This window comes from Mustela erminea, chromosome 1 (genome assembly GCF_009829155.1).
Source record: "Mustela erminea isolate mMusErm1 chromosome 1, mMusErm1.Pri, whole genome shotgun sequence".
In the NCBI taxonomy this organism is placed as follows: domain Eukaryota; kingdom Metazoa; phylum Chordata; class Mammalia; order Carnivora; family Mustelidae; genus Mustela; species Mustela erminea.
Genome location: NC_045614.1, coordinates 107,807,798 through 107,830,148, shown reverse-complemented (window position 1 = coordinate 107,830,148; position 22,351 = coordinate 107,807,798). Strand labels below are relative to the sequence as shown.

The 22,351-nt window shown below is 34.3% G+C and overlaps 2 protein-coding genes across 3 annotated transcripts in view; one reads left to right on the top strand and one right to left on the bottom strand.

Annotated features, from left to right (window-relative positions):
* The window catches only part of OSTN (osteocrin), a 41,641-nt gene extending 39,207 nt beyond the window's left edge, over positions 1-2,434 (top strand). For both annotated transcript variants that reach the window (XM_032337841.1, XM_032337846.1), the window contains exon 5: positions 334-2,434. The gene's annotated coding sequence lies outside the window, so the exon portion shown is untranslated. The remainder of the gene's footprint in view (positions 1-333) is intronic.
* UTS2B (urotensin 2B) lies at positions 1,635-22,311 on the bottom strand. The gene is given in 7 exon segments (XM_032337859.1): positions 1,635-1,713; positions 2,980-3,032; positions 5,586-5,647; positions 14,178-14,271; positions 15,541-15,578; positions 17,206-17,304; positions 22,209-22,311. Coding segments are annotated over 6 exon segments (438 nt in total). The 3' UTR covers positions 1,635-1,713; positions 2,980-2,990.
* Positions 22,312-22,351: the final 40 nt, after the last annotated feature.

Genomic DNA, 22,351 nt, shown 5'->3' with positions numbered 1-22,351 from the left:
TTAGATTTTCTTTATTTCCTTTTTATGTCATGGCAACATCCCTGAACCAAGATTTAAAACTGAAAAGAAATAGAATATAGCAGTTACCCAAAGAAAGGAACCATGGCTTGAGAATAGGAAATGGCTTATACATTGAAGATGGTGTTTTTAATGTGTTTTGATCTGAAATGATCACTTTGCATTATTGTCTTTGCAATTAAAATATGTCCCAGGAAAAAAATCTATAATGAAACATCATTTAGAGTTTCAGCTCTTCTCAACTGAAGTTGATGGTATTCCCCTTATCTATGGAGTTTCCCATAGCTGTAACAATTTCAACTTTCCTTTTTACAGACACAGCTTCTCCGGTGAAATGTCACAGAAACATGGAAGATGCTTCAGTGAAGTTCTTTACACTCAATAATGATTCAACATGCAAAGAACTGACCTTCTGCAAATCTTTCCACAGTCAGAACTTCAGTCAGTCACATCACAGTATTGTTATAACTTCAATTAAATTATACAGACCACTTCAATGCATGGATATTTTTTTAAATATATATTTTAATTAACGGGAATGGCTCCCTAGCTCCAAACCTTGCTTTTCTAAGAAACAGTCAAAACACACTATACATGAAATGCTTTCTATATGCATTTACCATTTACATTTATGCAGTTGAAGAATAATAACTGAAGACTGATTTTTTTTTCTGTACAACTTAGGTACAGTCTGTTTGCTCATTACTGAGAGATGAGGAAAAACAATGTTGTGTATGTTCTCTTAAATATTTGATTTCTTTTGTATACTTTGTCAGTGAGCCTCTTGGGTAATGATTATGAAATTAGGCTTGTCTTAGCATATTCACATTTCAGTGAGGTTCAGGGACATAAAACATAGCTCCAGTTCTAGAAATAAAAGAAGAATGATTTATAAGCAAGGAAAAAAAAAACAGCTAGTAATTAAACCCATCAATGTTATTCTTCGAAACAATTGAGAAAATACTTGAAGGTCAGAGCATATTGACCAAATTAGGAAGTGAAGGATATCATTCATTTGTCAAGTTTGGAGATCTCATGTCCTCTAACAAATTTTCTTTTCTCTAAATTACAACTGGTAGTTAATTAAGAGCAGCAGCGGCTAATTACGAGAAGAGCAGATTGTAAAGAACACAGGAGCTACAGATGAAATTATTGGGGAAAAGCAAAGAATCACTCAGTAGTAAACCACTAGAATAGTCTGGAGCGCAATTAAATACATATAATTTTAGCATGGTACTTTTTGGCATAGTACAATAAGCCGTCATCTTGGTGGTACTAACTCACTCAAGAAACTGATTGGTTTCATATACTCTGTTTAATAAGGCATTGAAAAGTATAATGTGTTTTGGGGAAAATTCTTCCAACTACTGAAAATCTTCAAATTTAAGTTTACAAAAAAACACAATAAATGAACAATTCTGTTAACTGTAATAGATGGGCTATAGCAAAGAGAAATGAATTTTGAGAGCGCTAATTCTGTTTTTCATAAACTATAAACTTAGCAGGAGCACAGGGACAAATATCCTGTAGAACTCATTATTTGAAAACTATTTAAGAAGTTAGAATGTCTCTTGACACTTTTCCCCAAACTTTATTGAATTATAGAAATATGTTATATTCCTTGGAAGTTCTTTCTTCCCTTTTTCTCCATCTGGATATTTGTAAGGTTCTAATCCAACTGGGTGCTGCTGCTTCCTGCAATGACAAAAGGTATTAAAGCCTACTTCAGCCTAAAATTTTATCATGGTGAAGATTTAAAGTCAAATTAAATAAATTGATTTCCTCTCATCTTTATTTTTTAATAAAGTTATAGTTATGGCATTCAGTCTAATTAAAATCAGAGGTCACACTATATGGATTTATACTCTATTCTAATCTATAATGCATTTATCTCATAATATATACTCAAGTCTTCAATGAACAAAATGAGAAAAATGTTTTCTCCCCTTAAGACCATTTAATTTCATATTTTAATTTTTACCACTACTTTATACAAAGTAGAAAATAAGTCAACAGTACCCTTGTTTGAAATAAGGCATTCTTTTAACACTGCAAGAAATTAAAACATAATTTCGATTAAGGATATGATGAGTCATCTCATTCATTTGTGAAGCTCACAGAGCACATTGTAAACATGGATTTCCGTGTTCTGGCATCAATCACATAACTAATTTTTCATGAGGGATTTCTTTCCTGGTTACATCGTCTTAAAATCTTCTCCACTACAAAAAGTCTAGCAAATTCTACCTTTAATCTACAGATAGTTTTAGGGAATTAAATTTCTCAAAGCAAACTATTAAAAGTTGATTTAATGGATTCTTCTAAAAGGAAGAAGTAGCAAAAGCTTTTTTGAGTGACCTTACCCTTGAAGGTTCAAAATGCCTGCATATTGTTTAACTGTTCCAAAGTTAATAAACATGAGATGGTGAACGCAGGAGTTTTTGTCTTTCTTTATAACAATATTATATTTGTGTTTACAACAAATTTAAATATATAAGAATAATTAGATATTACTGAGCAACTGGCATTTATGCACATTTGAGTGGCTCTTAACAAGTATATAAATAGCACTATAGAGATATGACTCAACTTGGTTTGTTTTATTTTTTTTAACTTAATATTGTTCATCCTCTCTTATGAGATAGTTTTCTCTTTAAGCACCACAAAATTAGAATTATGTAGACAAGCTGCATTTCCCCCATACTGTGTATTAAGGAACTGTGTATAGGCTCATCTGACCATCTATTCTAGCCCTTAATATTCTTTCAAGTTACTTTGGCGATGTTTCTGTGCTATCACAGTTAACAGACAAGACTGAAGTTGAACTCCCAGCCTTGAGTTGATTAAATAAGCTTGTGCAGATGAAAGCACGAGCAGTTTGATGCACAGATGTGAAAAAGAAGAAAAAAAAAAAAGAATCAAGAGAAAGCCAATGAGTTTTTTCTTTGTTTTATTTTTTACCACAATGAGTGTCATCTCTTCCAGACATGCTGTGTCTCAAATAGTTCATGATGCTGTGGAGGCAAAGAAGAGAATTAAGAAATGAAAAGGCAAATTGCTTTGTAAGAAAGTTTTCTTAATATCTATCTCTGAGACACCTAATATTACTTTCTCTCAGAGTCCAATAAACCATATATTACTGCCTGCTAGTAATATATTCATTTGGTTATAGTAGTTTCAGTGACAGTTGTCCAAATGAACAGAAAAGAAATAATAGCTAGCAAAATCATAAGAAAGAGAAAGGACAATGATGCATATTTTTCCATAAATTGAGACAATATAATTTATTTTAATTTTCCAAGATGCTTTTTAAAATACTTTGTTCATTCAATAACATAGTTATCACCAGACAAAATCAGATGTAGAGGATGAATCTATAGACAGCATACAATAATAGATACAACACTGTCAACTTGAGCACTACAAGGCCATTTGATAGCCCATGCCAGGCAAAAGTGCAACTGATTTGTCATTATTCACACCTTAAACCTCAAGTATATAACAGGCAGAATAAATGCCACTGTTTCTTTATGCTTAAAATAGCTATAACCCTTAAGCAGTAGGGAATGGTTGTATCTCTTTTTTTCTAGTGTTCTCTATTTGTATCCAGAGGAAAAAACTTCAGACACAGTATTTCCAAAAGCACACTAAAAAAGAAAGCAAAATACATTCTTTATTAGGAGGATATTTGATGAAACATTACATTTGAATAAAATAGGTTATGTGTGCCTCAGCATGAGAGAGTTTTGTAAAAGGAACATTCAATACAGTTGTTATCAGCCTCATGGGAATCTATAAATTGATAAATATTAAATAAAACCTGAAAATTCACCTTCTCCATCACACTAGCCACATTTAGATTACTCATTAGTAATTTGTAGCCAGTGACTACCATAATGAGCCCTGCATTACAGAGTAGTCACCTCATCACAGAAAGTTCTATTGGATAGTACTCTTCTACATGATAATGCGTGTAATACAGTTCAGATAATGCGTGTAATACAGTTGTCCTATTAGATACAACCCTCTGTTTTATATCTGGGGTAACTGAAATCCCAAAAAGGAAGTCACATGAGTAAAAACTGTGATAAATATGTTTCAACTTACTGGGGGAGGAAAAGTAGGGAGAGAGTTTAAAGTTCACTTTGCAGGTCATTTGTTATTTAAGTAATTTAATTGTCACATTCAGTCTTCACATTCTGATCATAAAAATGATGCTTCAGAAAAATCAAACCAATTCTAACATTATTTTAATCTTCAAATGCAGGACTGAGTCATTTTAAATCTTCTGTAGGTTATTCCCAATCGCCTGACTTAAAGTAACTTCATAGACTCATTATAAATTTCTTTAATTTCCTTCAGTCTAAGTGGTTTATAAAATTAAGACCTCAGGGAGACAGGTTTTTGATTTACTATTGATGAAAAAGACTTAAAAAAAAAAGATACTCATTGAAATCCTCTTTGAAATAAATGGTAAAAGTCTGTCTGCTGGCCAGGTTTCCCTCCCTCTCTATTCACTCTGTAAACTGTAACCCTCAAGCTCATCACCACCTACACATCCAGTGTTGTGACAGCACTCACAGTCTACTTTTCATTTCTACAAGAGCCACAGCTTCCTTTAAATGAAACCATATTCAAATCCTATGAAAGGATTTTATTTTCAGACATTAAACTGAGGAGCCTGGCCCATTAATCCAATCTTCTTTTTATAGTATGCTTTGGAAAGTTACCATCACTACCTTTTCTGGCCCTTCAGATATCATTGAGTATCTGTCAGGAAAATAGAAATGCACACGTATCCAAAAATTACTCATGAGCGGCTCGATTAAGTATGCAATGGAATATAGTTTGGGAAACTTTCTGGAACTGGATGAAAGGAAGTGTCATGAATGATATCCCCAGTAGAGCTTAATTCTTCAATGCTTATCTATTCTATATTTAGTCTGAAGGAAACTTCTTGCTAGCATTCTGGTGTCATTTGACGTCTCTCCAGTTCACTCTTGTAACCCTGTTTTCAGCAGGATGCTATGTGTTAGACAGCTATATGTTTATTTTTCACCTCCCATCCCCAGGTTTCTTCAAATGAGCTGCTTCTATCCTACATCAGCTTATGAATCCCAAAAACTAAAGTCCTTAGGAGTACAACTAAGTAAATAGACCAGAGTGAGAGCTAAGGAGACTTTTTTTTCTTCCTTTTTAAAAAATTTAATAAATTTGACATTATATTTCATAAATTTAAGGTATGCAGGTATACAGTGTGTTACTTTGATAAATTTATGTTTTGTAATATGATTGCCATTGAAGTAGTCTATGTCAGATTACATCATTAGAGTACAATATTATTGTCCCCTTTCATTGCATTGTGCATTAGATTTCTGTAACTTATTTACTGTATATTACAAGTTTGTATACTTTAACTCCATCAATCTTATCCAAGCCCCTTGCCTCCATGATCTACTGATTACCACCATTTTACTCCATTTTTTCATGCGTTTCACCTTTTTAGATCCACGTATACGTGATATCATACGGTTCTTGTCTTTCTCTGTCTGACTTATCTTGCTTACCATAATGGGCTCAGATGTCATCCGTGTCGTTGCAGAAGACAGGATATCCTCCTTTCTCATGGCTGAAAAAAAAAAAATATATATATATATGTGTATATATATATATATATATATATATATATATATATATATATAAATTTTATCCATTCATCCATTGACCCACCTGGAAGTGGAATTGCTGGATCATATGGTACATGTATTTTTACTTTTTTGAGGAACTCTTATATTGTTTTCCATAGCAGTTGGATGAATTTACATTCCTATCAACAGTGTATAAGAGCTCCCTTTTACCATGTTCTCAACTTCACTCAGTGTCTCTTGTCTTCTTGACGATAGCCATACTAACAGGTGTGAGATGATATTTCATTGTGGTTCTGATTTGCATTTCCTGCTGATTAGTGAAGTTGAACATCTTTTATGTGCTTTTTTTGGATATTTTGATATCCTTTTTAGAAAAAAAAATCTAGTTCTGCCCATTTTTCAATTAGATGCTTTTAGGGGTTTTCTGTTGTTATTAAGTTATATTCTTTATTAAGTTGTATTCTTTATATTTTTTGGATATTAACCTCTTATCCAATATACAATTTGACAAAATTTTCTTCCATTTCTTCCATATTTGCAAGAAAATAAAATTTTCTTCCATTCTATAATTTGTCATTTCATTGCATTGTTTCTTTTGTTGTGCAGGGACTTTTGAGTTTGATGTGGTCCCATTTGTTAATTTTTCCTTTTGTTGCTTGTGTTTTTGGTGTCATGTGCAAAAAGTCATTACTGAGACCAATATTTATAAGCCTCTGATCTATATTTTCTTCTAGGAGTTTTATGTTATCAAGTCTATGTTGAAGACTTTTATCCATTTCAAGTGAATTCTTGTGAGTGATGTGATATAAGGGTCCAATTTCATTGTACTGCATGTTTTTCCCAGCATTATTTGTTGAAGGACTATCCTTCCCCCCAGAGGTGTTCATGGCTCCCTTGTTGAATATTAGTTGACTGTACATACCGAGATTTAATTCTGGGCTTTCTGTTCTGTTTCACTGGTCTATATGTATATTTTTGTGTCAGTACCACATAGTTTTTATTACTATGGCTTTACAGTGTAATTTGAAATCAGGTTTTGTTCTTTTATGCTCAGAATATTTTTTGGTTATTTGGTGTCTTTTATGGTTCCACATAAACTTTAGATTCTTTCTTCTATTTCTGCGAAGAATGCCTTTGATATTTTGGTGAGGATTGCATTGAGCCTGTAGAGGGCTAAGGGGAATATGGCCATTTTAACAATATTTATTATTCCAGTCCATGAGCACAGATTTCTTCCCATTTGTTTGTGTCTTCTTCAATTTCTTTCAGCACAGTTTTATAGTTGTCATTGTGCAGATCCTTCACTCCCTTGATTAAATTTTTTCCTAAGTAAATGGGCAGAGGACCTGAGTAAACATTTCTCCAAAGAAGTAATACAAATGGCCAACAGATATATGAAGAGATGTTCAACATCACTAATAATCCAAAAAATGCAAATCAAAACCACAATGAGATATCACCTCATACCTGTCAGAATGGCTGTTATCAAAATAAATAAATAAATAACAACTGTTGGCAAAGATGTGGAGAAAAAGGAATCTTTGTACACTATTGGTGGGAATGCAAAATGGTGTAGCCAGTACTGAAAAAGTATGGATGTTCCTCAAAAATTAAAAATAGAACTACAATATGGTACAACAATTCTACTTCTGAGTATTTAACTGAGGAAAATGGAAGCAGTAATTTGAAAAGGTACATGCATTCCTATGTTGACTGTAGCCTTATTTACAATAGCAAAGATATAGAAACAACCTGTGTCCATCAATAGATGAATAAATAAAGAAGATTGATTATACACACACACAATGGAATATCTATTAAAAATTAAATTTTGCCGTTCATGACAACATGAATGGACCTAAACGGTATTATGCCAAATAAAATAAGTTAGACAAAGACCATATGATTTTACTTATATGTAGACTCTAAAAAATAAAACAAATGAATAAATAAAAGAAAACAAAAACAGACCCTTAGATGCAGAGAATAATCTGGCAGTTGTTAGAGGGGAGGGAGTGAAATAGAGGAAGGGAGTTAAAATGTACAAACTTCCAGTTATAAAATAAGTAAGACATGGGGATACAGTGTACAAAATAAGGAATGTAGTTAAAAATATTTAAACACTTTATATGGTAACAGATGGTAGGTAGATTTATTTTGGTGACCACTTCCTAATGTTGTATTATAATGCTGCATACATGAAATTAAAATAATATTGTATATCAACTCTAATTCAATAACATTTTATTAACTAGGTAGTTTATTATTTTTGATGCTATTGTGATTGGGATTTTTTTTCCCAATGCTTCATCATTAGCATAAGGGGATGCCACTGATTTCTGTAAGCTGATTCTTTAATCTGCCACTTCATTGAAATCATTAATTAATTTCAACAAGTTTTTGATTGACTTTTTAGGATTTTATATACATATGATCATACCATCAGCAATTAGTGACAGTTTTACTTCTTCCTTCCTGATTTGGATGCCTTTTATTTCTTTGTCTTTTCTAATTGCTCTAGCTGGGATTTCCAGTACTATACTTAATAGAAGTAGTGAGAGTGGGTAACCTTGTCTTGTTCCCAAACTCAGAGAAATCCCTTTCTATTTTTCTTCATTGAATATGATATTAGCTGTGGGTTGGTTATATATGGCCTTTACTAAGTTCAGGCATGTTCCTTCAATACCCAATATTGTTAAGGGTTTTTATCATGAAAAGATGTTGTATTTTATCACATTAGACAGCACCATTCTTAGTGAATTTGGCAGGTGTCTATCAATTATATATTAAATGATTAAAGCAAATTATAATATTCCCAGTAAGTATAATTTACTTTAGCATTAGCTGGATCTCTGTGTCCATTTTACCTTCACACAAGGGAATTCATAGTAGAACAACTTCTAGTTACACAATAGAACAACACTTTAACTATAAGGTGGGTTGTTTCTGTGACTTAACCTGGGCATCTACTTCATGTTTATCTCCACAAATATTTATTTTATTCCTACTACATACAAATATATTTTAATATATCCTTGCTTAAAAACAAAGAAGATCCTTTGATCAGACTTCAAAGTGCTCTAGCTAATATTCTAATTTTTTATACCCTTTAGAACAAAATTTCTCAAAAGTGGTGTCTATTGTCAGTGGTACCAGAGAAATGATAAAAATATTGCTTTATCATATTCTCTTTAGCCAAAGTCCACCAAACAATTCTTGTCAAAGCCATTAATTATCTTTTATTGCTGTTCAGAAGGAAAGTTGAAGTCATCAACTAATGGGCTATTATAGCTTTAAATACACTTACACTACTTCCTAGAAACTGTGAAGTCTTCTTTATTGGTCACTTTCTTCCTTGGTAGCCACTCTATTAAGCCTCCTTTGCTGATTCTCTCTTCTGCCCAACCTCTAACCTTGGAATCACCTGGGCTGTCTTCTCTTTTTTTTTTTTTTTAAGATTTTATTTATTCATTTGACAGAGAGAAATCACAAGTAGATGGAGAGGCAGGCAGAGAGAGAGAGAGAGAGGGAAGCAGGCTCCCTGCTGAGCAGAGAGCCCGATGCGGGACTCGATCCCAGGACCCTGAGATCATGACCTGAGCCGAAGGCAGCGGCCCAACCCACTGAGCCACCCAGGCGCCCCTGTCTTCTCTTTTATACCTAGAGTCATTTCTTAGATGGTTTGATCACAATAACAAGCAACATTGATATGCTGATAACTGTCAAATTTATATCTCCAATATGAGCTGCTTCCTTAAACTTCAAATTTATATATTCAATGGTCTACTCAGATCACTAAAGAAGTCCCCCCTTATCTGTGGGAGACATGTTTCAAGACCCCCAGTGGATGTCTGAAACTGCAGATAGTATTGCAGTTTCTATACTGCAGAATGCTATAAATACTATGTTTTTTACTAAGCATATATACTACAATAAAGTTCAGTTTATAAACTGGGCACAATGAGATTAATAACAATAACTAATAACTAATAACTAGAACAATTATAACAATACACTGCAATAAAAGTTATGTGAATGTGGCCTCTTTCTCTCAAAATATCTTATTATACTCTAGTCGCCCTTCTTCTGGTGATGATGTAGATAATACAATGCCTACATGATGACATGAAGTGAGGTGAATGACACAGGCTCTATGACATAATATCAGGCTACTACTGACCAAAATGCTGCTGACATATCAGAGGAGGATTGTTTGCTTCTGAACCATGGCTGAGCACAGGTAACTGAAACTACAAAACATGCATGAGGAGGCTACTATACTGTTGAGATACTGTTATGCATGGTAATGACAAGCTCAAGATGTCTGTGGTAGAAATATGATTCTCCAAATAACCCTTGTGCTTTTTTTTTTTTTTTTTTTTAAATTTTCCAGGTGCTTTCCTGACCCTGTTCAGTTAAATTAAGATCATGTGCCTAATTTTATCAGTTAAGAGTGTGTTTACCTCCATCTCTCTCCCGTTCTACCTCGGGAACACATAGAGTAGATACAGAGTAAAGGAAAATGACCAACATATGCGAGGCTTCCTGTAATCAAAACATAAATCTTAAAGTAGCTTCATTACTGAAATCGTAAGGTTAGTTTGCTAATGGAGTTTGCCTAATTTATCCCCAAATACAATTTGACAACAAATACAGTGGGAATAAAGAGAGTCCAGAAAACAAAATCTCAAAATGTTGAAAGAACTAACTTCTTCTAAGTCCCAAACACTATGAGATTTAAAAACACCCTGGGGATAGAGTATTATGCCTCCATCAGAAAGGATGAATACCCAACTTTTGTAGCAACATGGACGGGACTGGAAGAGATTATGCTGAGTGAAATAAGTCAAGCAGAGAGAGTCAATTATCATATCGTTTCACTTATTTGTGGAGCATAACAAATAGCATGGAGGACATGGGGACTTAGAGTGGAGAAGGGAGTTGGGGGAAATTGGAAGGGGAGGTGAACCATGAGAGACTATGGACTCTGAAAAACAATCTGAGGGTTTTGAAGGGACGGGGGGTGGGAGGTTGGGGTACCAGGTGGTGGGTATTATAGAGGGCACGGATTGCATGGAGCACGGGGTGTGGTGCAAAAATAATGAATACTGTTATGCTGGAAATAAAAAAAAAATTAAAAAAAAAACACTCTAAGTGATAGAGCCTCTGTAAATAGCAGTTGGAATAAAGAACTCAGGACAAAAATCAGACTGATAATGTAGTCTTTAAGGTATGTTCCAGATACTTTGAAGGCAACTGCTACTAAATTGGGGGTGAGAACGCAGAATAATTAAAATTGATTTTTTTAAAAAGTGTGTGCATGGAGCAAGTACATGGGAAGCTTTCTAATTTTTGAAGGAACATCAATGTCAAAGAAACCATAGATCCTAAAATAAAAATATCTTCAACACATAAAGACAAAATAATCCTTGTGCCTCCAACTTTGCAAAAGTAGGACGAGACCTGAGAAAACTGTGCCATCTGGAGAAAGGAATAATCCCCGAGTGGCACATAAAATGGGTCCAGAGATAAAAACGAAAAAGCAAAAATTTCTAACAGTGCAGCCAGTGGAAACATCACAATAGGCAAATGACTCCTCTTAGATAATACAGGCTCCAGTCAAAACACCTTTTTCCAACCCCAGGGTAGGAGACCTTTATAATATTTGCCCAGTGGGATTTCAGAATTGCTGGAGGATAGCATTCTGTGTGTCTCTTGGTTTCCTTTATGAAAGGGATTATCAGTTCTCATTATCCTGTCCTGGTTCTGCCAGTTTTTGGATTTGTCTTTTCAGCCAACAGGTCTGTGAATGAAGAAGAAGAAGCCACACTGTAGCTGATGAAGGCTGGTACGTATCTCCTCCTGGAGAGCCTGTTCACTGACTTCTGGGTTCAGTTTTAGATTGTCTCTAAAGGGAAGGCATTGAGTATAGTCTATGTGGTTAAGAGGAGATCAAAGGATTGACCGCGTGTGGTACAGGCAGAGCTTTCCAAGTATTATACGTACTTCCTAAAATGTCTCAGCCTGTCTTGCCAATATTTTGGTGGCAGTCCACATGACTAATTCTAGCCAACAGACTTCAGGAGAACTGATACCTGTCACTGAACTGAGTTCTGAGCTGGGATGTATCCTCTATCCCTTTCCTGTGTCTTGGAAATATTAGGAGCTGTCAAGCTATAACAACCTTCTAGATGATATAGCCAGAAAATAGAAGTGGGCTGTGCAACATGCATTGGACTTTATTATAAAATAAGCCTCTGAGATTTGGATTAAAACTGATACCACAAGATAACCCTAAACTATGCTAATTGTGGGAAGGCCTAATAAATGTCTATCCCAGTGCTTCTATACCACCAAACGTTCTCCTCTTCCAGCAATCTCCGACTCAATAAATAGAAATTACCCTCTTTTCCTAGTTGGTTAAAAATCAATGAAACAAGATGGGATTGGGAGGGAGACAAACCATAAGTGACTTTTAATCTCACAAAACAAACTGAGGGTTGCTGTGGGGAGGGGGTTTGGGAGAAGGGGGTGGGATTGTAGACATTGGGGAGGGTATGTGCTTTGGTGAGTGCTGTGAAGTGTGTAAACCTGGTGATTCACAGACCTGTACCCCTGGGGATAGAGTATTATGCCTCCATCAGAAAGGATGACTACCCAACTTTTGTAGCAACATGGACGGGACTGGAAGAGATTATGCTGAGTGAAATAAGTCAAGCAGAGAGAGTCAACTATCATATGGTTTCACTTATTTGTGGAGCATAACAAATAGCATGGAGGACATGGGGACTTAGAGTGGAGAAGGGAGTTGGGGGAAATTGGAAGGGGAGGTGAACCATGAGAGACTATGGACTCTGAAAAACAATCTGAGGGTTTTGAAGGGACGGGGGGTGGGAGGTTGGGGTACCAGGTGGTGGGTATTATAGAGGGCACGGATTGCATGGAGCACGGGGTGTGGTGCAAAAATAATGAATACTGTTATGCTGGAAATAAAAATAAATTAAAAAAAAAAAAAACTTTGAAATCACTTTTGATGTCTTCCTTTAAAAAAACAAACAAACATGCAATTCTACAACAAATTTTGTTGATTTTTTTGTTCAACTTATATCCAGCATCAGACCCCTTCTTACCAATTCACTACTGCCACCCTAATCCAAGCTACTACCACTTACCATCTGAATGACTAAATTTTCCTCATTAATGGTTTCTCTGCTTCTACCTTTGCCCATCTTTTGCAGTGTATTCTCCACGAAGCATCAGAGTGGCTCCGTTAAAACTTATCTCATATTTCTATTTTGCTACAAGTTTCCAATGATATTCCATATGATACCCAATAAAAGCTAAAGTCCTTAAAAATCCTGAAGTTTCTCTCCTTTACATCTTCAATTCATCTTCTACTACACTTTCCTTTGAGTCACTTAGCAGTTGGGTTATTTTTGGCATGTAATTTCACCTCTCTGAGATATAATTTCCTCATCTATAAAATAAGCATAGTAATAGCTATCCTATGGTGTTTATGATGAAAATAAAATAATAATTATAGTATTGATCAAAACCATAAAAAACAAGTTAGGCTTACTTAGTACTTACTGTATACCAGGCGTTATTCTAAATGTCTTTCCTATATTTACCTATCAAATCTTCCTGACAATCTCATAAAGATAATTATTATTATAATTTGCAATTGGGGGGAAAGAAAATGAGGCACAAGATGTTTTATAATTGCTCAAGTTCAAACAGGTAGGAAATGTCAATGTTGATTTGAACCCAGGCAGTTTATCTCTAGAGCCTGTGTATTTAACCACAATATTTTGACATATTAAAGTACAAAATGTCTTGTATATGCTAAGTGTTTAAATAATACCAGTGCATCCTCTTCCCACTTACTAGCATTGTGAAATAGGTTTTTGCACAAGTTAAAGGCAAATCTGGAAGGAGGAGAGAAATGTAGATAAATAAAAGGAGTCTTAGGAAGGCTCACATCACTATATGAATGGAGAAATATATACAAAGTTTTTTCAAATTTAACTAATTCAGCAAGAAACAAGAATTTCCCAAGAAATGTTATGAAAAAACAAGAAGGATATAAAAGACAAATCTTTCTAAATTTAAATGTTATGATTCAAAACTTGAACCAAGTGTTAGAGCAATGAAGGTTCACCTTACTTCAATAAAGATCTTCTAAAATTTGAATTGACTTAAAACTTGATTGCATCTATTTATGATTCTCCCAACTCCAGTCTTTAACCAAAATAACAAGGGTAGGTCACAATTTTTAGCAATAAGGGCCTATTTTACATATGACCTTACTATCCACTTCTGTAAACATGACAGAGCTCAGATATATTCACAAAGGAACATATTCATTGGCATCTTTTTAAAAAATATGAACCTCGATCTTAATAATCACCATAGGATTAAGAAATGACAAGTTACTCTTCTCCCTTTTAGTAATAATTGTGAAAGTAATCTATCAGATGCCAATTTTAGAACTTTGAAATTAAAATTTACCTCGCTTGCTTGGAGGGGAAGAAGATGGACCATCTATAGCATAGGATATCTCAACATCTTTTGCCTCCGTAAACTGCTCTTTTAGCTTTTCCAACTGTTAAAAATCAAATATAAAAATTATAAATATTTAATAAGAATGATGCTGCTTTCTATTGAAAAAGAGGAATAATTAGAAAAAGAAAGGAAAAAGCATGGAAAAAATGGAAGAAGGGAGTAAGAAAGGAGGGAAAAAAAAGGAATGGAAAAGGAGAAAAATAATAAAGAAAACAAACAAAAAGAATTAAATAGAAAAATCCAAGGAAACTTGTAGTTAGAGACTGGTTTGGAAAGGTACATGACTCAACAGGAGATAGGAAAAAACAGGTTTATAGTGAAGGAAGTCAGCTCCAGGTGTTAATTAATGGGGAACTTATAAACACAGCCTGTGTTGCTGGACTGGATTTTATGTCACCCATAATGAGCATTCCTTTTCAAGGAGTTTCAAAGAGTTATGTAAATGTTTGAATTTTCTGAAATATTTCTCCTTTCCAGAAGGAAAGGGGAGGTATTTTGAGGCCTTAGGACTTTTACCTGGTATTCAACCCATGTTAATTTTTAGCAAGCTCTCTGATTGCCCATGCCCTGAAGACCTAACTCTACCAAAATAGAGTCAGCCTGGCTACTGAAGCTGTCCATGTCCAACCTGCTCAAAATGATGGGGGTACAATTCTCTCTCCCAAACAGCCACACAGTTTTTACAATAATGAATTTGCATGCATGTATGCGGACAAGTTTTGAAATCATCTAATCTGGTGATTTTCGAATTTTTCTTCCCACTGTCAAGCAGTGGAGAAATAAGGCTGCTAAGGGGCTCCCAATCAGGAGGGCTGAGAGCAGGTCAGGAAGGTGACACTTCAGGCCTGCAACCAGGTGATTTAAGCAGAAGAGCTCCACCTTCATGTGCTTCACTTACTAGGACCACATCCAATTTATTTGGGAAAAAGTATTTCCACTTTTTAAAATAATAACTATGTTATTTAAAATCACCAATCTAAGTATAGCCTCCCATTTTACAGATGAGATTTAAATCCAGAGAATTTTAATTTATCCATGTCTTATAGTTAGGTAATTGAAGAGCTGGGATGCATTTCGTCTCAAGATCTCTTCAGCTATAGTTTCATTTTGGTTTTCTTTTCTTTTCTTTTTTTTTTTTTTTAATGTAAGTGTAATTTGACTATTTTTTCCCTAGTGAATTACTTTACTTTTTCTCTAGCAGGAATACAAAAATTTAACAGTATAGCACTAATAATTTTTCAAAACTGTGCCCCCCAAAATACCTTATAATTATTATTAAAATTAAAATGTAAGTATTGTACATTCTCACCTGCTTAAGTTCTTCCAATTTGCTAGCCAGTTATCTATCTGCAAGATACATTTTTCATATGAAAAATTTCATTGCAAGTAATATTTGATTCACTTCAGGACATGCATTAGGATCTTATCTGGAAGGCAAGTCTTTTTTCATATGATTTAAGACCACCCATCATCCTAATATAAACCCAAATACTTTCTCAATGTCTATAACATTGACATGTAACCAGTTATGTAATGAGAAAATATCTGATTTCTAGTAATAAACACAAAGCTTTCTAAAATAGACCATAGTTCTAACACGTGCTATTATTTAGAAATAAACTATTTTACTGATATGAGGAAATCTTAGAAAACAATTTTAAGCAAAAAGACCAGGACACAAGCATCTATGTAATTCAACTGATAACCACCTAAAATATGAATAATAACTCCCTCCGTTAAAATTTGAATATAAGTTTTCCTTTTGTATAATTTCATTCATTTTTTCAAAGAGAATATCTTACTTCTAATCTTAAAACCTTGTATTTTAAAAATATTTTATTAAAATATGTTGTAGTCAGCACATTGTCCCATGAATAGACATTTTCTTTAGAAGACCAGATGTTTTCTGAGAGTATACCACATTGACATATTGTCACATTTTCTCTCAGGCTAGACTTACCAAGTTTCTGACAGTATTTGTCATTTCTTGGAGAAGATTCTGATACATAAATTAGATTCTTCTGTTCTTTAAAGAAAAAAAAAATCTCAGTTGGTGTAGACTAAATTTCCCAATGGTCTCTACTCTAACCATTTCTCACACTGGGAGAATTTGGTTGCAAAATATGCTAACTTAACTGCTATGAAACTTCAGCTAATTTGTGGAATTTCTAATGGAAACCTATGAATGGATGTGAAGCATTTAGTAAAAAAAAAAATATATATATATATATATATCTGTGTATGTGTGTGTGTGTGTGTGTGTGTGTGTGTATATATATATATATATATATATATCTGTGTGTGTGTGTGTATAAACTATACCAATAAGAAGTTGCATAGATATGAAAATATGAGTAAAGATCACTATGGTGTAACTACATGGTTACCGATCCCACTAGGACCTTCTAATTAAAGAAAATAGGATTTTAATATTTGTTAATAATGCCATTGCTTTTACATGAATATGAAATAATAAAAACCCTTAAGCCATAAGTGCAGCATAAAAGGGAGTAGTTATTATTTTATTTAATATAAATAAATATTTAGAAAGAACAGATCAGAAGACAGAATAAATTCTTTTTGTATAATTTTTTTATTTTTATTTTTTATAAACATATAACATATTTTTATCCCCAGGAGTACAGGTCTGTGAATTGTGAGGTTTACACATTTCACAGCACTCACCATAGCACATACCCTCCCCAATGTCCATAACCCCACTCCCCTTCTCCCAACCCCAGTCCCTCCAGCAACCCTCAGTTTGTTTTGTGAGATTAAGAGTCACTTATGGTTTGTCTCCCTCCCAATCCCATCTTGTTTCATTTATTCTTCTCCTACCCCTTTAACCCCCCATGTTGCTTCTCCACTTCCTCATATCAGGGAGATCATATGACAGTTGCCTTTTTCCAATTGACTTATTTCGCTAAGCATGATACCCTCTAGTTCTAGTAGACAGAATAAATTCTTGACTCACCAATGTTGGAAGGTCTTTGGAAATCAAAATGTTTATTCAGTAAAGCCAGCAGTAGTTCCTCATTATTTGTATCTTCCTTATCTGGAAATAGTTCATTTCCTGTAATAATCACCTCAATGTAATAAAACTCCCATTTTCTATCTGTATCACTGGAAGTATTTCTAATTAAATACATTTTACTGGTAACTATCAATGCATATAGTCATCATTAAAAGGCATATGGAGAAAGGTGTGTAATCAAAAAAAAACAGGCTGTTAAAAAAAATCAATGAATGAATTGGAGCACTCAAAGACAGACTGTGAGAGAGGGAGAAGGAGAGACAGAGAGTATGTCTGAAAGGTGAAATCCTAAAATTTACCTGCCTTCATTCCTAGGTAGTAGAATCACAGGTAAATTTCTTATTTTTTACCTGCATTATTGAAATTTTCTACTCTTGTATTTAATATGAAAAACATAAAAGGTATGTTTTTAAAGAAAAAATCTATATATTTTTTTAATTTTAAGATTTTTATGAGCTATACACATTAAAATATGAGCCATTTTGTGTTCTGGAGATTGCATTTAAATTATCTAAGGAACCCTGTGGAAGAGGTTGCATGATGTCTATTTTCTCCCTATTGACATCTTCCCATCTTTGTCAGTTTCCCTCCCATTCCATTCACTGACCAACTCTTTCAACACCTTAAAAACAGAAATATCACCCAATTTTTTGTAAATATTTTTATTTTATTAAATATTTTTAATCAGGACAATAACCTTTACTCAAGTTATAAAACATGTAGACCCAATAAGATAGCTATGAATAAATAACACAATTGAAATAATAACTAGTGTATTACAAATAAAATAAACTTTTGTGAGGTGGCCTAAAAAATCAAACCTTTATCATAGAACTTCTTTGGATCATTTTTCTCTACTTCTTATTTCCTCAGACAAGCTGACAGTGTGAGCAGAAGCTAGATTTGTAAGTTTGAAGTTTAGAAGTAAGAGTATTGTGGTTTTAGCTACAGAAATGGCTCATGACTTGACTATATTATTCCATAAAACCATCTGCCTTTTCTGTGTCTAGAAAATGTTTATTGATGAACTCAAAGGTCTGAGAGGCTAATGAATGAAATCAAAAAACCTTGGTGAGGAAGCAAATGGATGACTTGGGGCAAGTGACAGCATTGTTTCCACACTGACCAAACATAGTTCATTGGTGCTCAGCTCTTCAATTTTCTTTACATCATAAACATAGAAATTATCTGTGACATTGTGGGTTTTTTCTATTGATTAATTAAAACACTAATAAAATACCAATGGAAATTTTGCTTACTATTAATTAAATGAAGACCCTCAGAGAGAGTTTAGTTTAAGACGTGGCCATGCAATACAATAATTGTTACCACAGTTGTTTATGAAAATGTTAAATAATAAACTTTAAAATGTTTCTGTTTGAAAAAGACATAAGGTACATTTTATAGCCAGATGATAATGGTTACTTGTGTCAGAGAACTGTGATAAGAGCAACTGTTTCATTGCCTTAACTAGAGAAAGTATAAGACAAGAAGGAAGTAAGGAGGAAAAGTAGAGCTGAAGATTTTATATGCTTAATTCACAATCCACTTCTGCATATTTAAGTGGAACATTTTTCACAAAAGAAAATTAACCTATTTGCCTTTCTTTACCACTTTTGCTTGCGGTAACTACACTTGCATAAGTGTCCTCAAAAAGTCTTGTCACTACCTGTTAAGGCAACCACTGTTTACAGGACTCTCTGAAGAAAAAAGTTTTCTCAAAAATTTTTTAAAAATAGGGGCGCCTGGGTGACTCAGTGGGTTAAAAGCCTCTGCCTTCGGCTCAGGTCATGATCCCAGGGTCCTGGGATTGAGCCCCTTATCAGGCTCTCTGCTTGACGGGGAGCCTGCTTCCCCCTCTCTCTCTCTGCCTGCCTCTCTGCCTACTTGTGATCTCTGTCAAGTAAATAAATAAAATCTTTAAAAAATTTTTTTTTTAATATTTTTTATTCTTAAAGTTAAGAAAGTATTGTCTAAGATATATAATAGGAAATGAACCTTTTTTATTCTTGTTTTCTGTAACCATCCCTCAGAATAAGATACTGTTTAAAATATAACAACTAATGAGGAGTTGTACTGGTCACACAAGCATGCCTAAGATGACCTTGAGAAAAACATGTACTAGCAGCAGGCCTCTGGTGGAGGGGATGATAAATGTCCTTGAAGCCGAGCAGCTGGGGATGCCTGGCTCACCCAGGGTGGGACATCGCCTGCTTCATGGAAGCCGGGCAGCTGGGAATGCCAGCCCCACTCAGGGTGGAATGGCTGCCTGCTTCCCTGTTTCCTGGTCTCCCCTGCCTCAGAGAAAGCCTGCTGTTAAGGCAATCCCTTTAAGTCCACTTGCTCAACTACAATTCCGTGCTGCTGGACCCCACACACCTTACTCCTCTTCTTGTCTACCTCATTTACCTCTAAGACTTGGGACCAACTTGTGACTCACATTCCTTCTTGTTTACCTACTAGACGTATGGCTATTGTATAGCCTTATTTTCTTCTCCTTTGTTGCTATCTTGTATCTAATAAATACAGGACTGAGAAGTTGTTCCCGTGACAGTCCTTTCAGCTGTGGTCCTCTGCTCCTCTCTCTCTTACTGCTGACTTTTTTGTGCCTCATTATTCTCCCATTCACTGTTAGGAAATCGGCAGTTTTCATTTTTAGTTTTAAAACAGCTAGTTTTAAAAGAAAGAAATACACATATTTTGACTATGTTTCTGTATTTGAACTACAGTTATTTTTTAAAAAATGAATTATAAAGGTTAATATTGATAAAGGAAATGTTTGAATAAAAACTCCCTGAGTGTAGATGCACCCTTAGCACAAAGGATGGCAAAGTTACCCAGACGTGACTGAGTAAATGCTTTTGCAAATACACAGATAATATTGATTCATTGTTACTTAAGATAGACTTAAAAGATTTTGTTGTCTCCTTGCTTTTTGTTCAAATTTGAAGCATTTTAGTGGAGACAGATGAGAAATTTTTACCAGAAAGAAACCTGGAACCCCCCCCATAATGATAATACCAAAAATTCATAAATTTTCCATAGTCTTCCAGGTCATGGTAGTCACTCTTCCATCTTTTGTGGTAGGTAGTTTGCTCATTGTCAGGTTTACCCATGGAGCCAGGCTTTTCTGTAACCCCCACCAAATTAAAGCTGGCAGACCATGACATTTGTCTTGAATATTGTCTAACACAGAGCAAGAGATGGTTAATCCCAACTTTGCTCTCTGTCAGTGGACAAATGCTTATTTGAAAAATGTGTCAAAAACCACAATAAGTCAAATGTTTGGCTGCTTTGACAAATGTGGGAGTGGAGAGAGGCATACTCTAATCACAGACAATTTAGTTCAGAAAATAACCTTACTAGTAATTTCATCTTTTCCATTTACATACAAGGCAACAGATCCAAGGGAGTCCCAGAGAGAAACCTTTCCAATGTGCTGCCAGTGATAGAAGGACATCAATGTGTGGTATTCTGGGGTCAGAGGTGTTATGCAATTTTAATCTAGAAAAATGCTTTAGAGTTGGATTCTGCTGTATCCCACGTGCATATGAAATCAGAAGGTACATTTACCACTAACATCCTAATTTTGCAAAGTCCTCACAAATGGTCTCATTTTTCCACACATGTTTGTGCTATGATAAGAACATTGAAAATTTCATTATTTCACAGGAAGAGCAATAGAGGCCTACCAAGTGCAATGATTTTGACCTGCCAAAGATAAACTGTGAGCCATGGATAAAATCTAGTCTTTTTGATTCCCAAGTTTCTATTTATGTCTCTGGGACAATTTTTTTTTCAATGGAAAAATCCCTATAAATAAATAAATAGGATTTATGCAATTTTAGTTTCTTTACCAAAAGAACTGCTTTTTCATTGACTTTTAAAACTGCATTTGAAGCAACATGGTCTAGTACAATTGAATTCCTTCTGAAAGGGAGAGAAACTTGAGCCCTCTTCTCAGTCCAATATTATATAAACCAAATGTATAATGTTCTGATTTGGTTCCGCACCCAGTAGGACAAAAGGCTCTTTCCAGCCCATCAAGAAGGCCAGTTAGATGACAATAACCTCAAAATCTCAAGCTGGAAGGGAAAATAGAGAGCACTATTTTAAGTTACTATTTTTTAAACATAAAGAATTATGCAAAAGTTTCAATGAGGTTGTTTGCCTAATGAATCAACATTAAATTTAGCTCTACTGATTCTCAGATGAAGTTATTTCCATTACAAAATGCATTGAAAATTTTAAAGAAAGATCAGTATAAGTTACAATACTACAAAAGCAGGAACTTATTTTCTCCAACTTTACATGGTAAATATTTGTAGATGTCATAGATTACATTATTTCATTTAACATAAGTACCCTAAATATGTTAGAAATCTGATAAATACAGTCAATGCATAATGTAGGTGTTAGCATCATCCTCCTGAAAATACTGTGTAGATTTCCCCGTGCATTATTACTTCCAAATCTCTGCAAACACAAATATCCACCTTAATGAGTTCTTCTCTGAGCCGTTCTTCTTTCACAAGTAATTTATTTATAGTCTTATTGGGTAAAACTATTATTTTTCTTTCCCCAAATGTACTTTAAAAATATGCACATGTTAGTTAATTGGTTGTGTTAATATTTATACATTCACTACCTTTGGTCATAGAGTAGATGTAAGAAAAAGGTGCCCCATGATTAGAAAAAAAAATAATACAATGTAATCAAAATAAATTTAGTACGGTGGTGGTTAAAATTAATTTACTTGAGCAGAACAACACCACAGATTACATTTAATTTAAAACAGTAGCTTTTGAAGGGATGTTTAATGATTACATCATAGTAATGCCTTACAGCATTATTTTAATAATGTCAGAAAAATTAAGACAATGCAAACAGGAAGATAGGGATTATTTACCCATCTATAGGATTTTAGATTCATCTGTACATACCTTGGGTAAGATATGGCTGTCCATGCACCAATTCCAAAAAAATCATTACAGTTAACAAAGTTAGGAGTCCAAAGCAAAGAGTGGTTGAAAGGACCTTGTTCATGTTAAAAATCTTCTGTGCTAGCAGAGAAACTGGACTATCC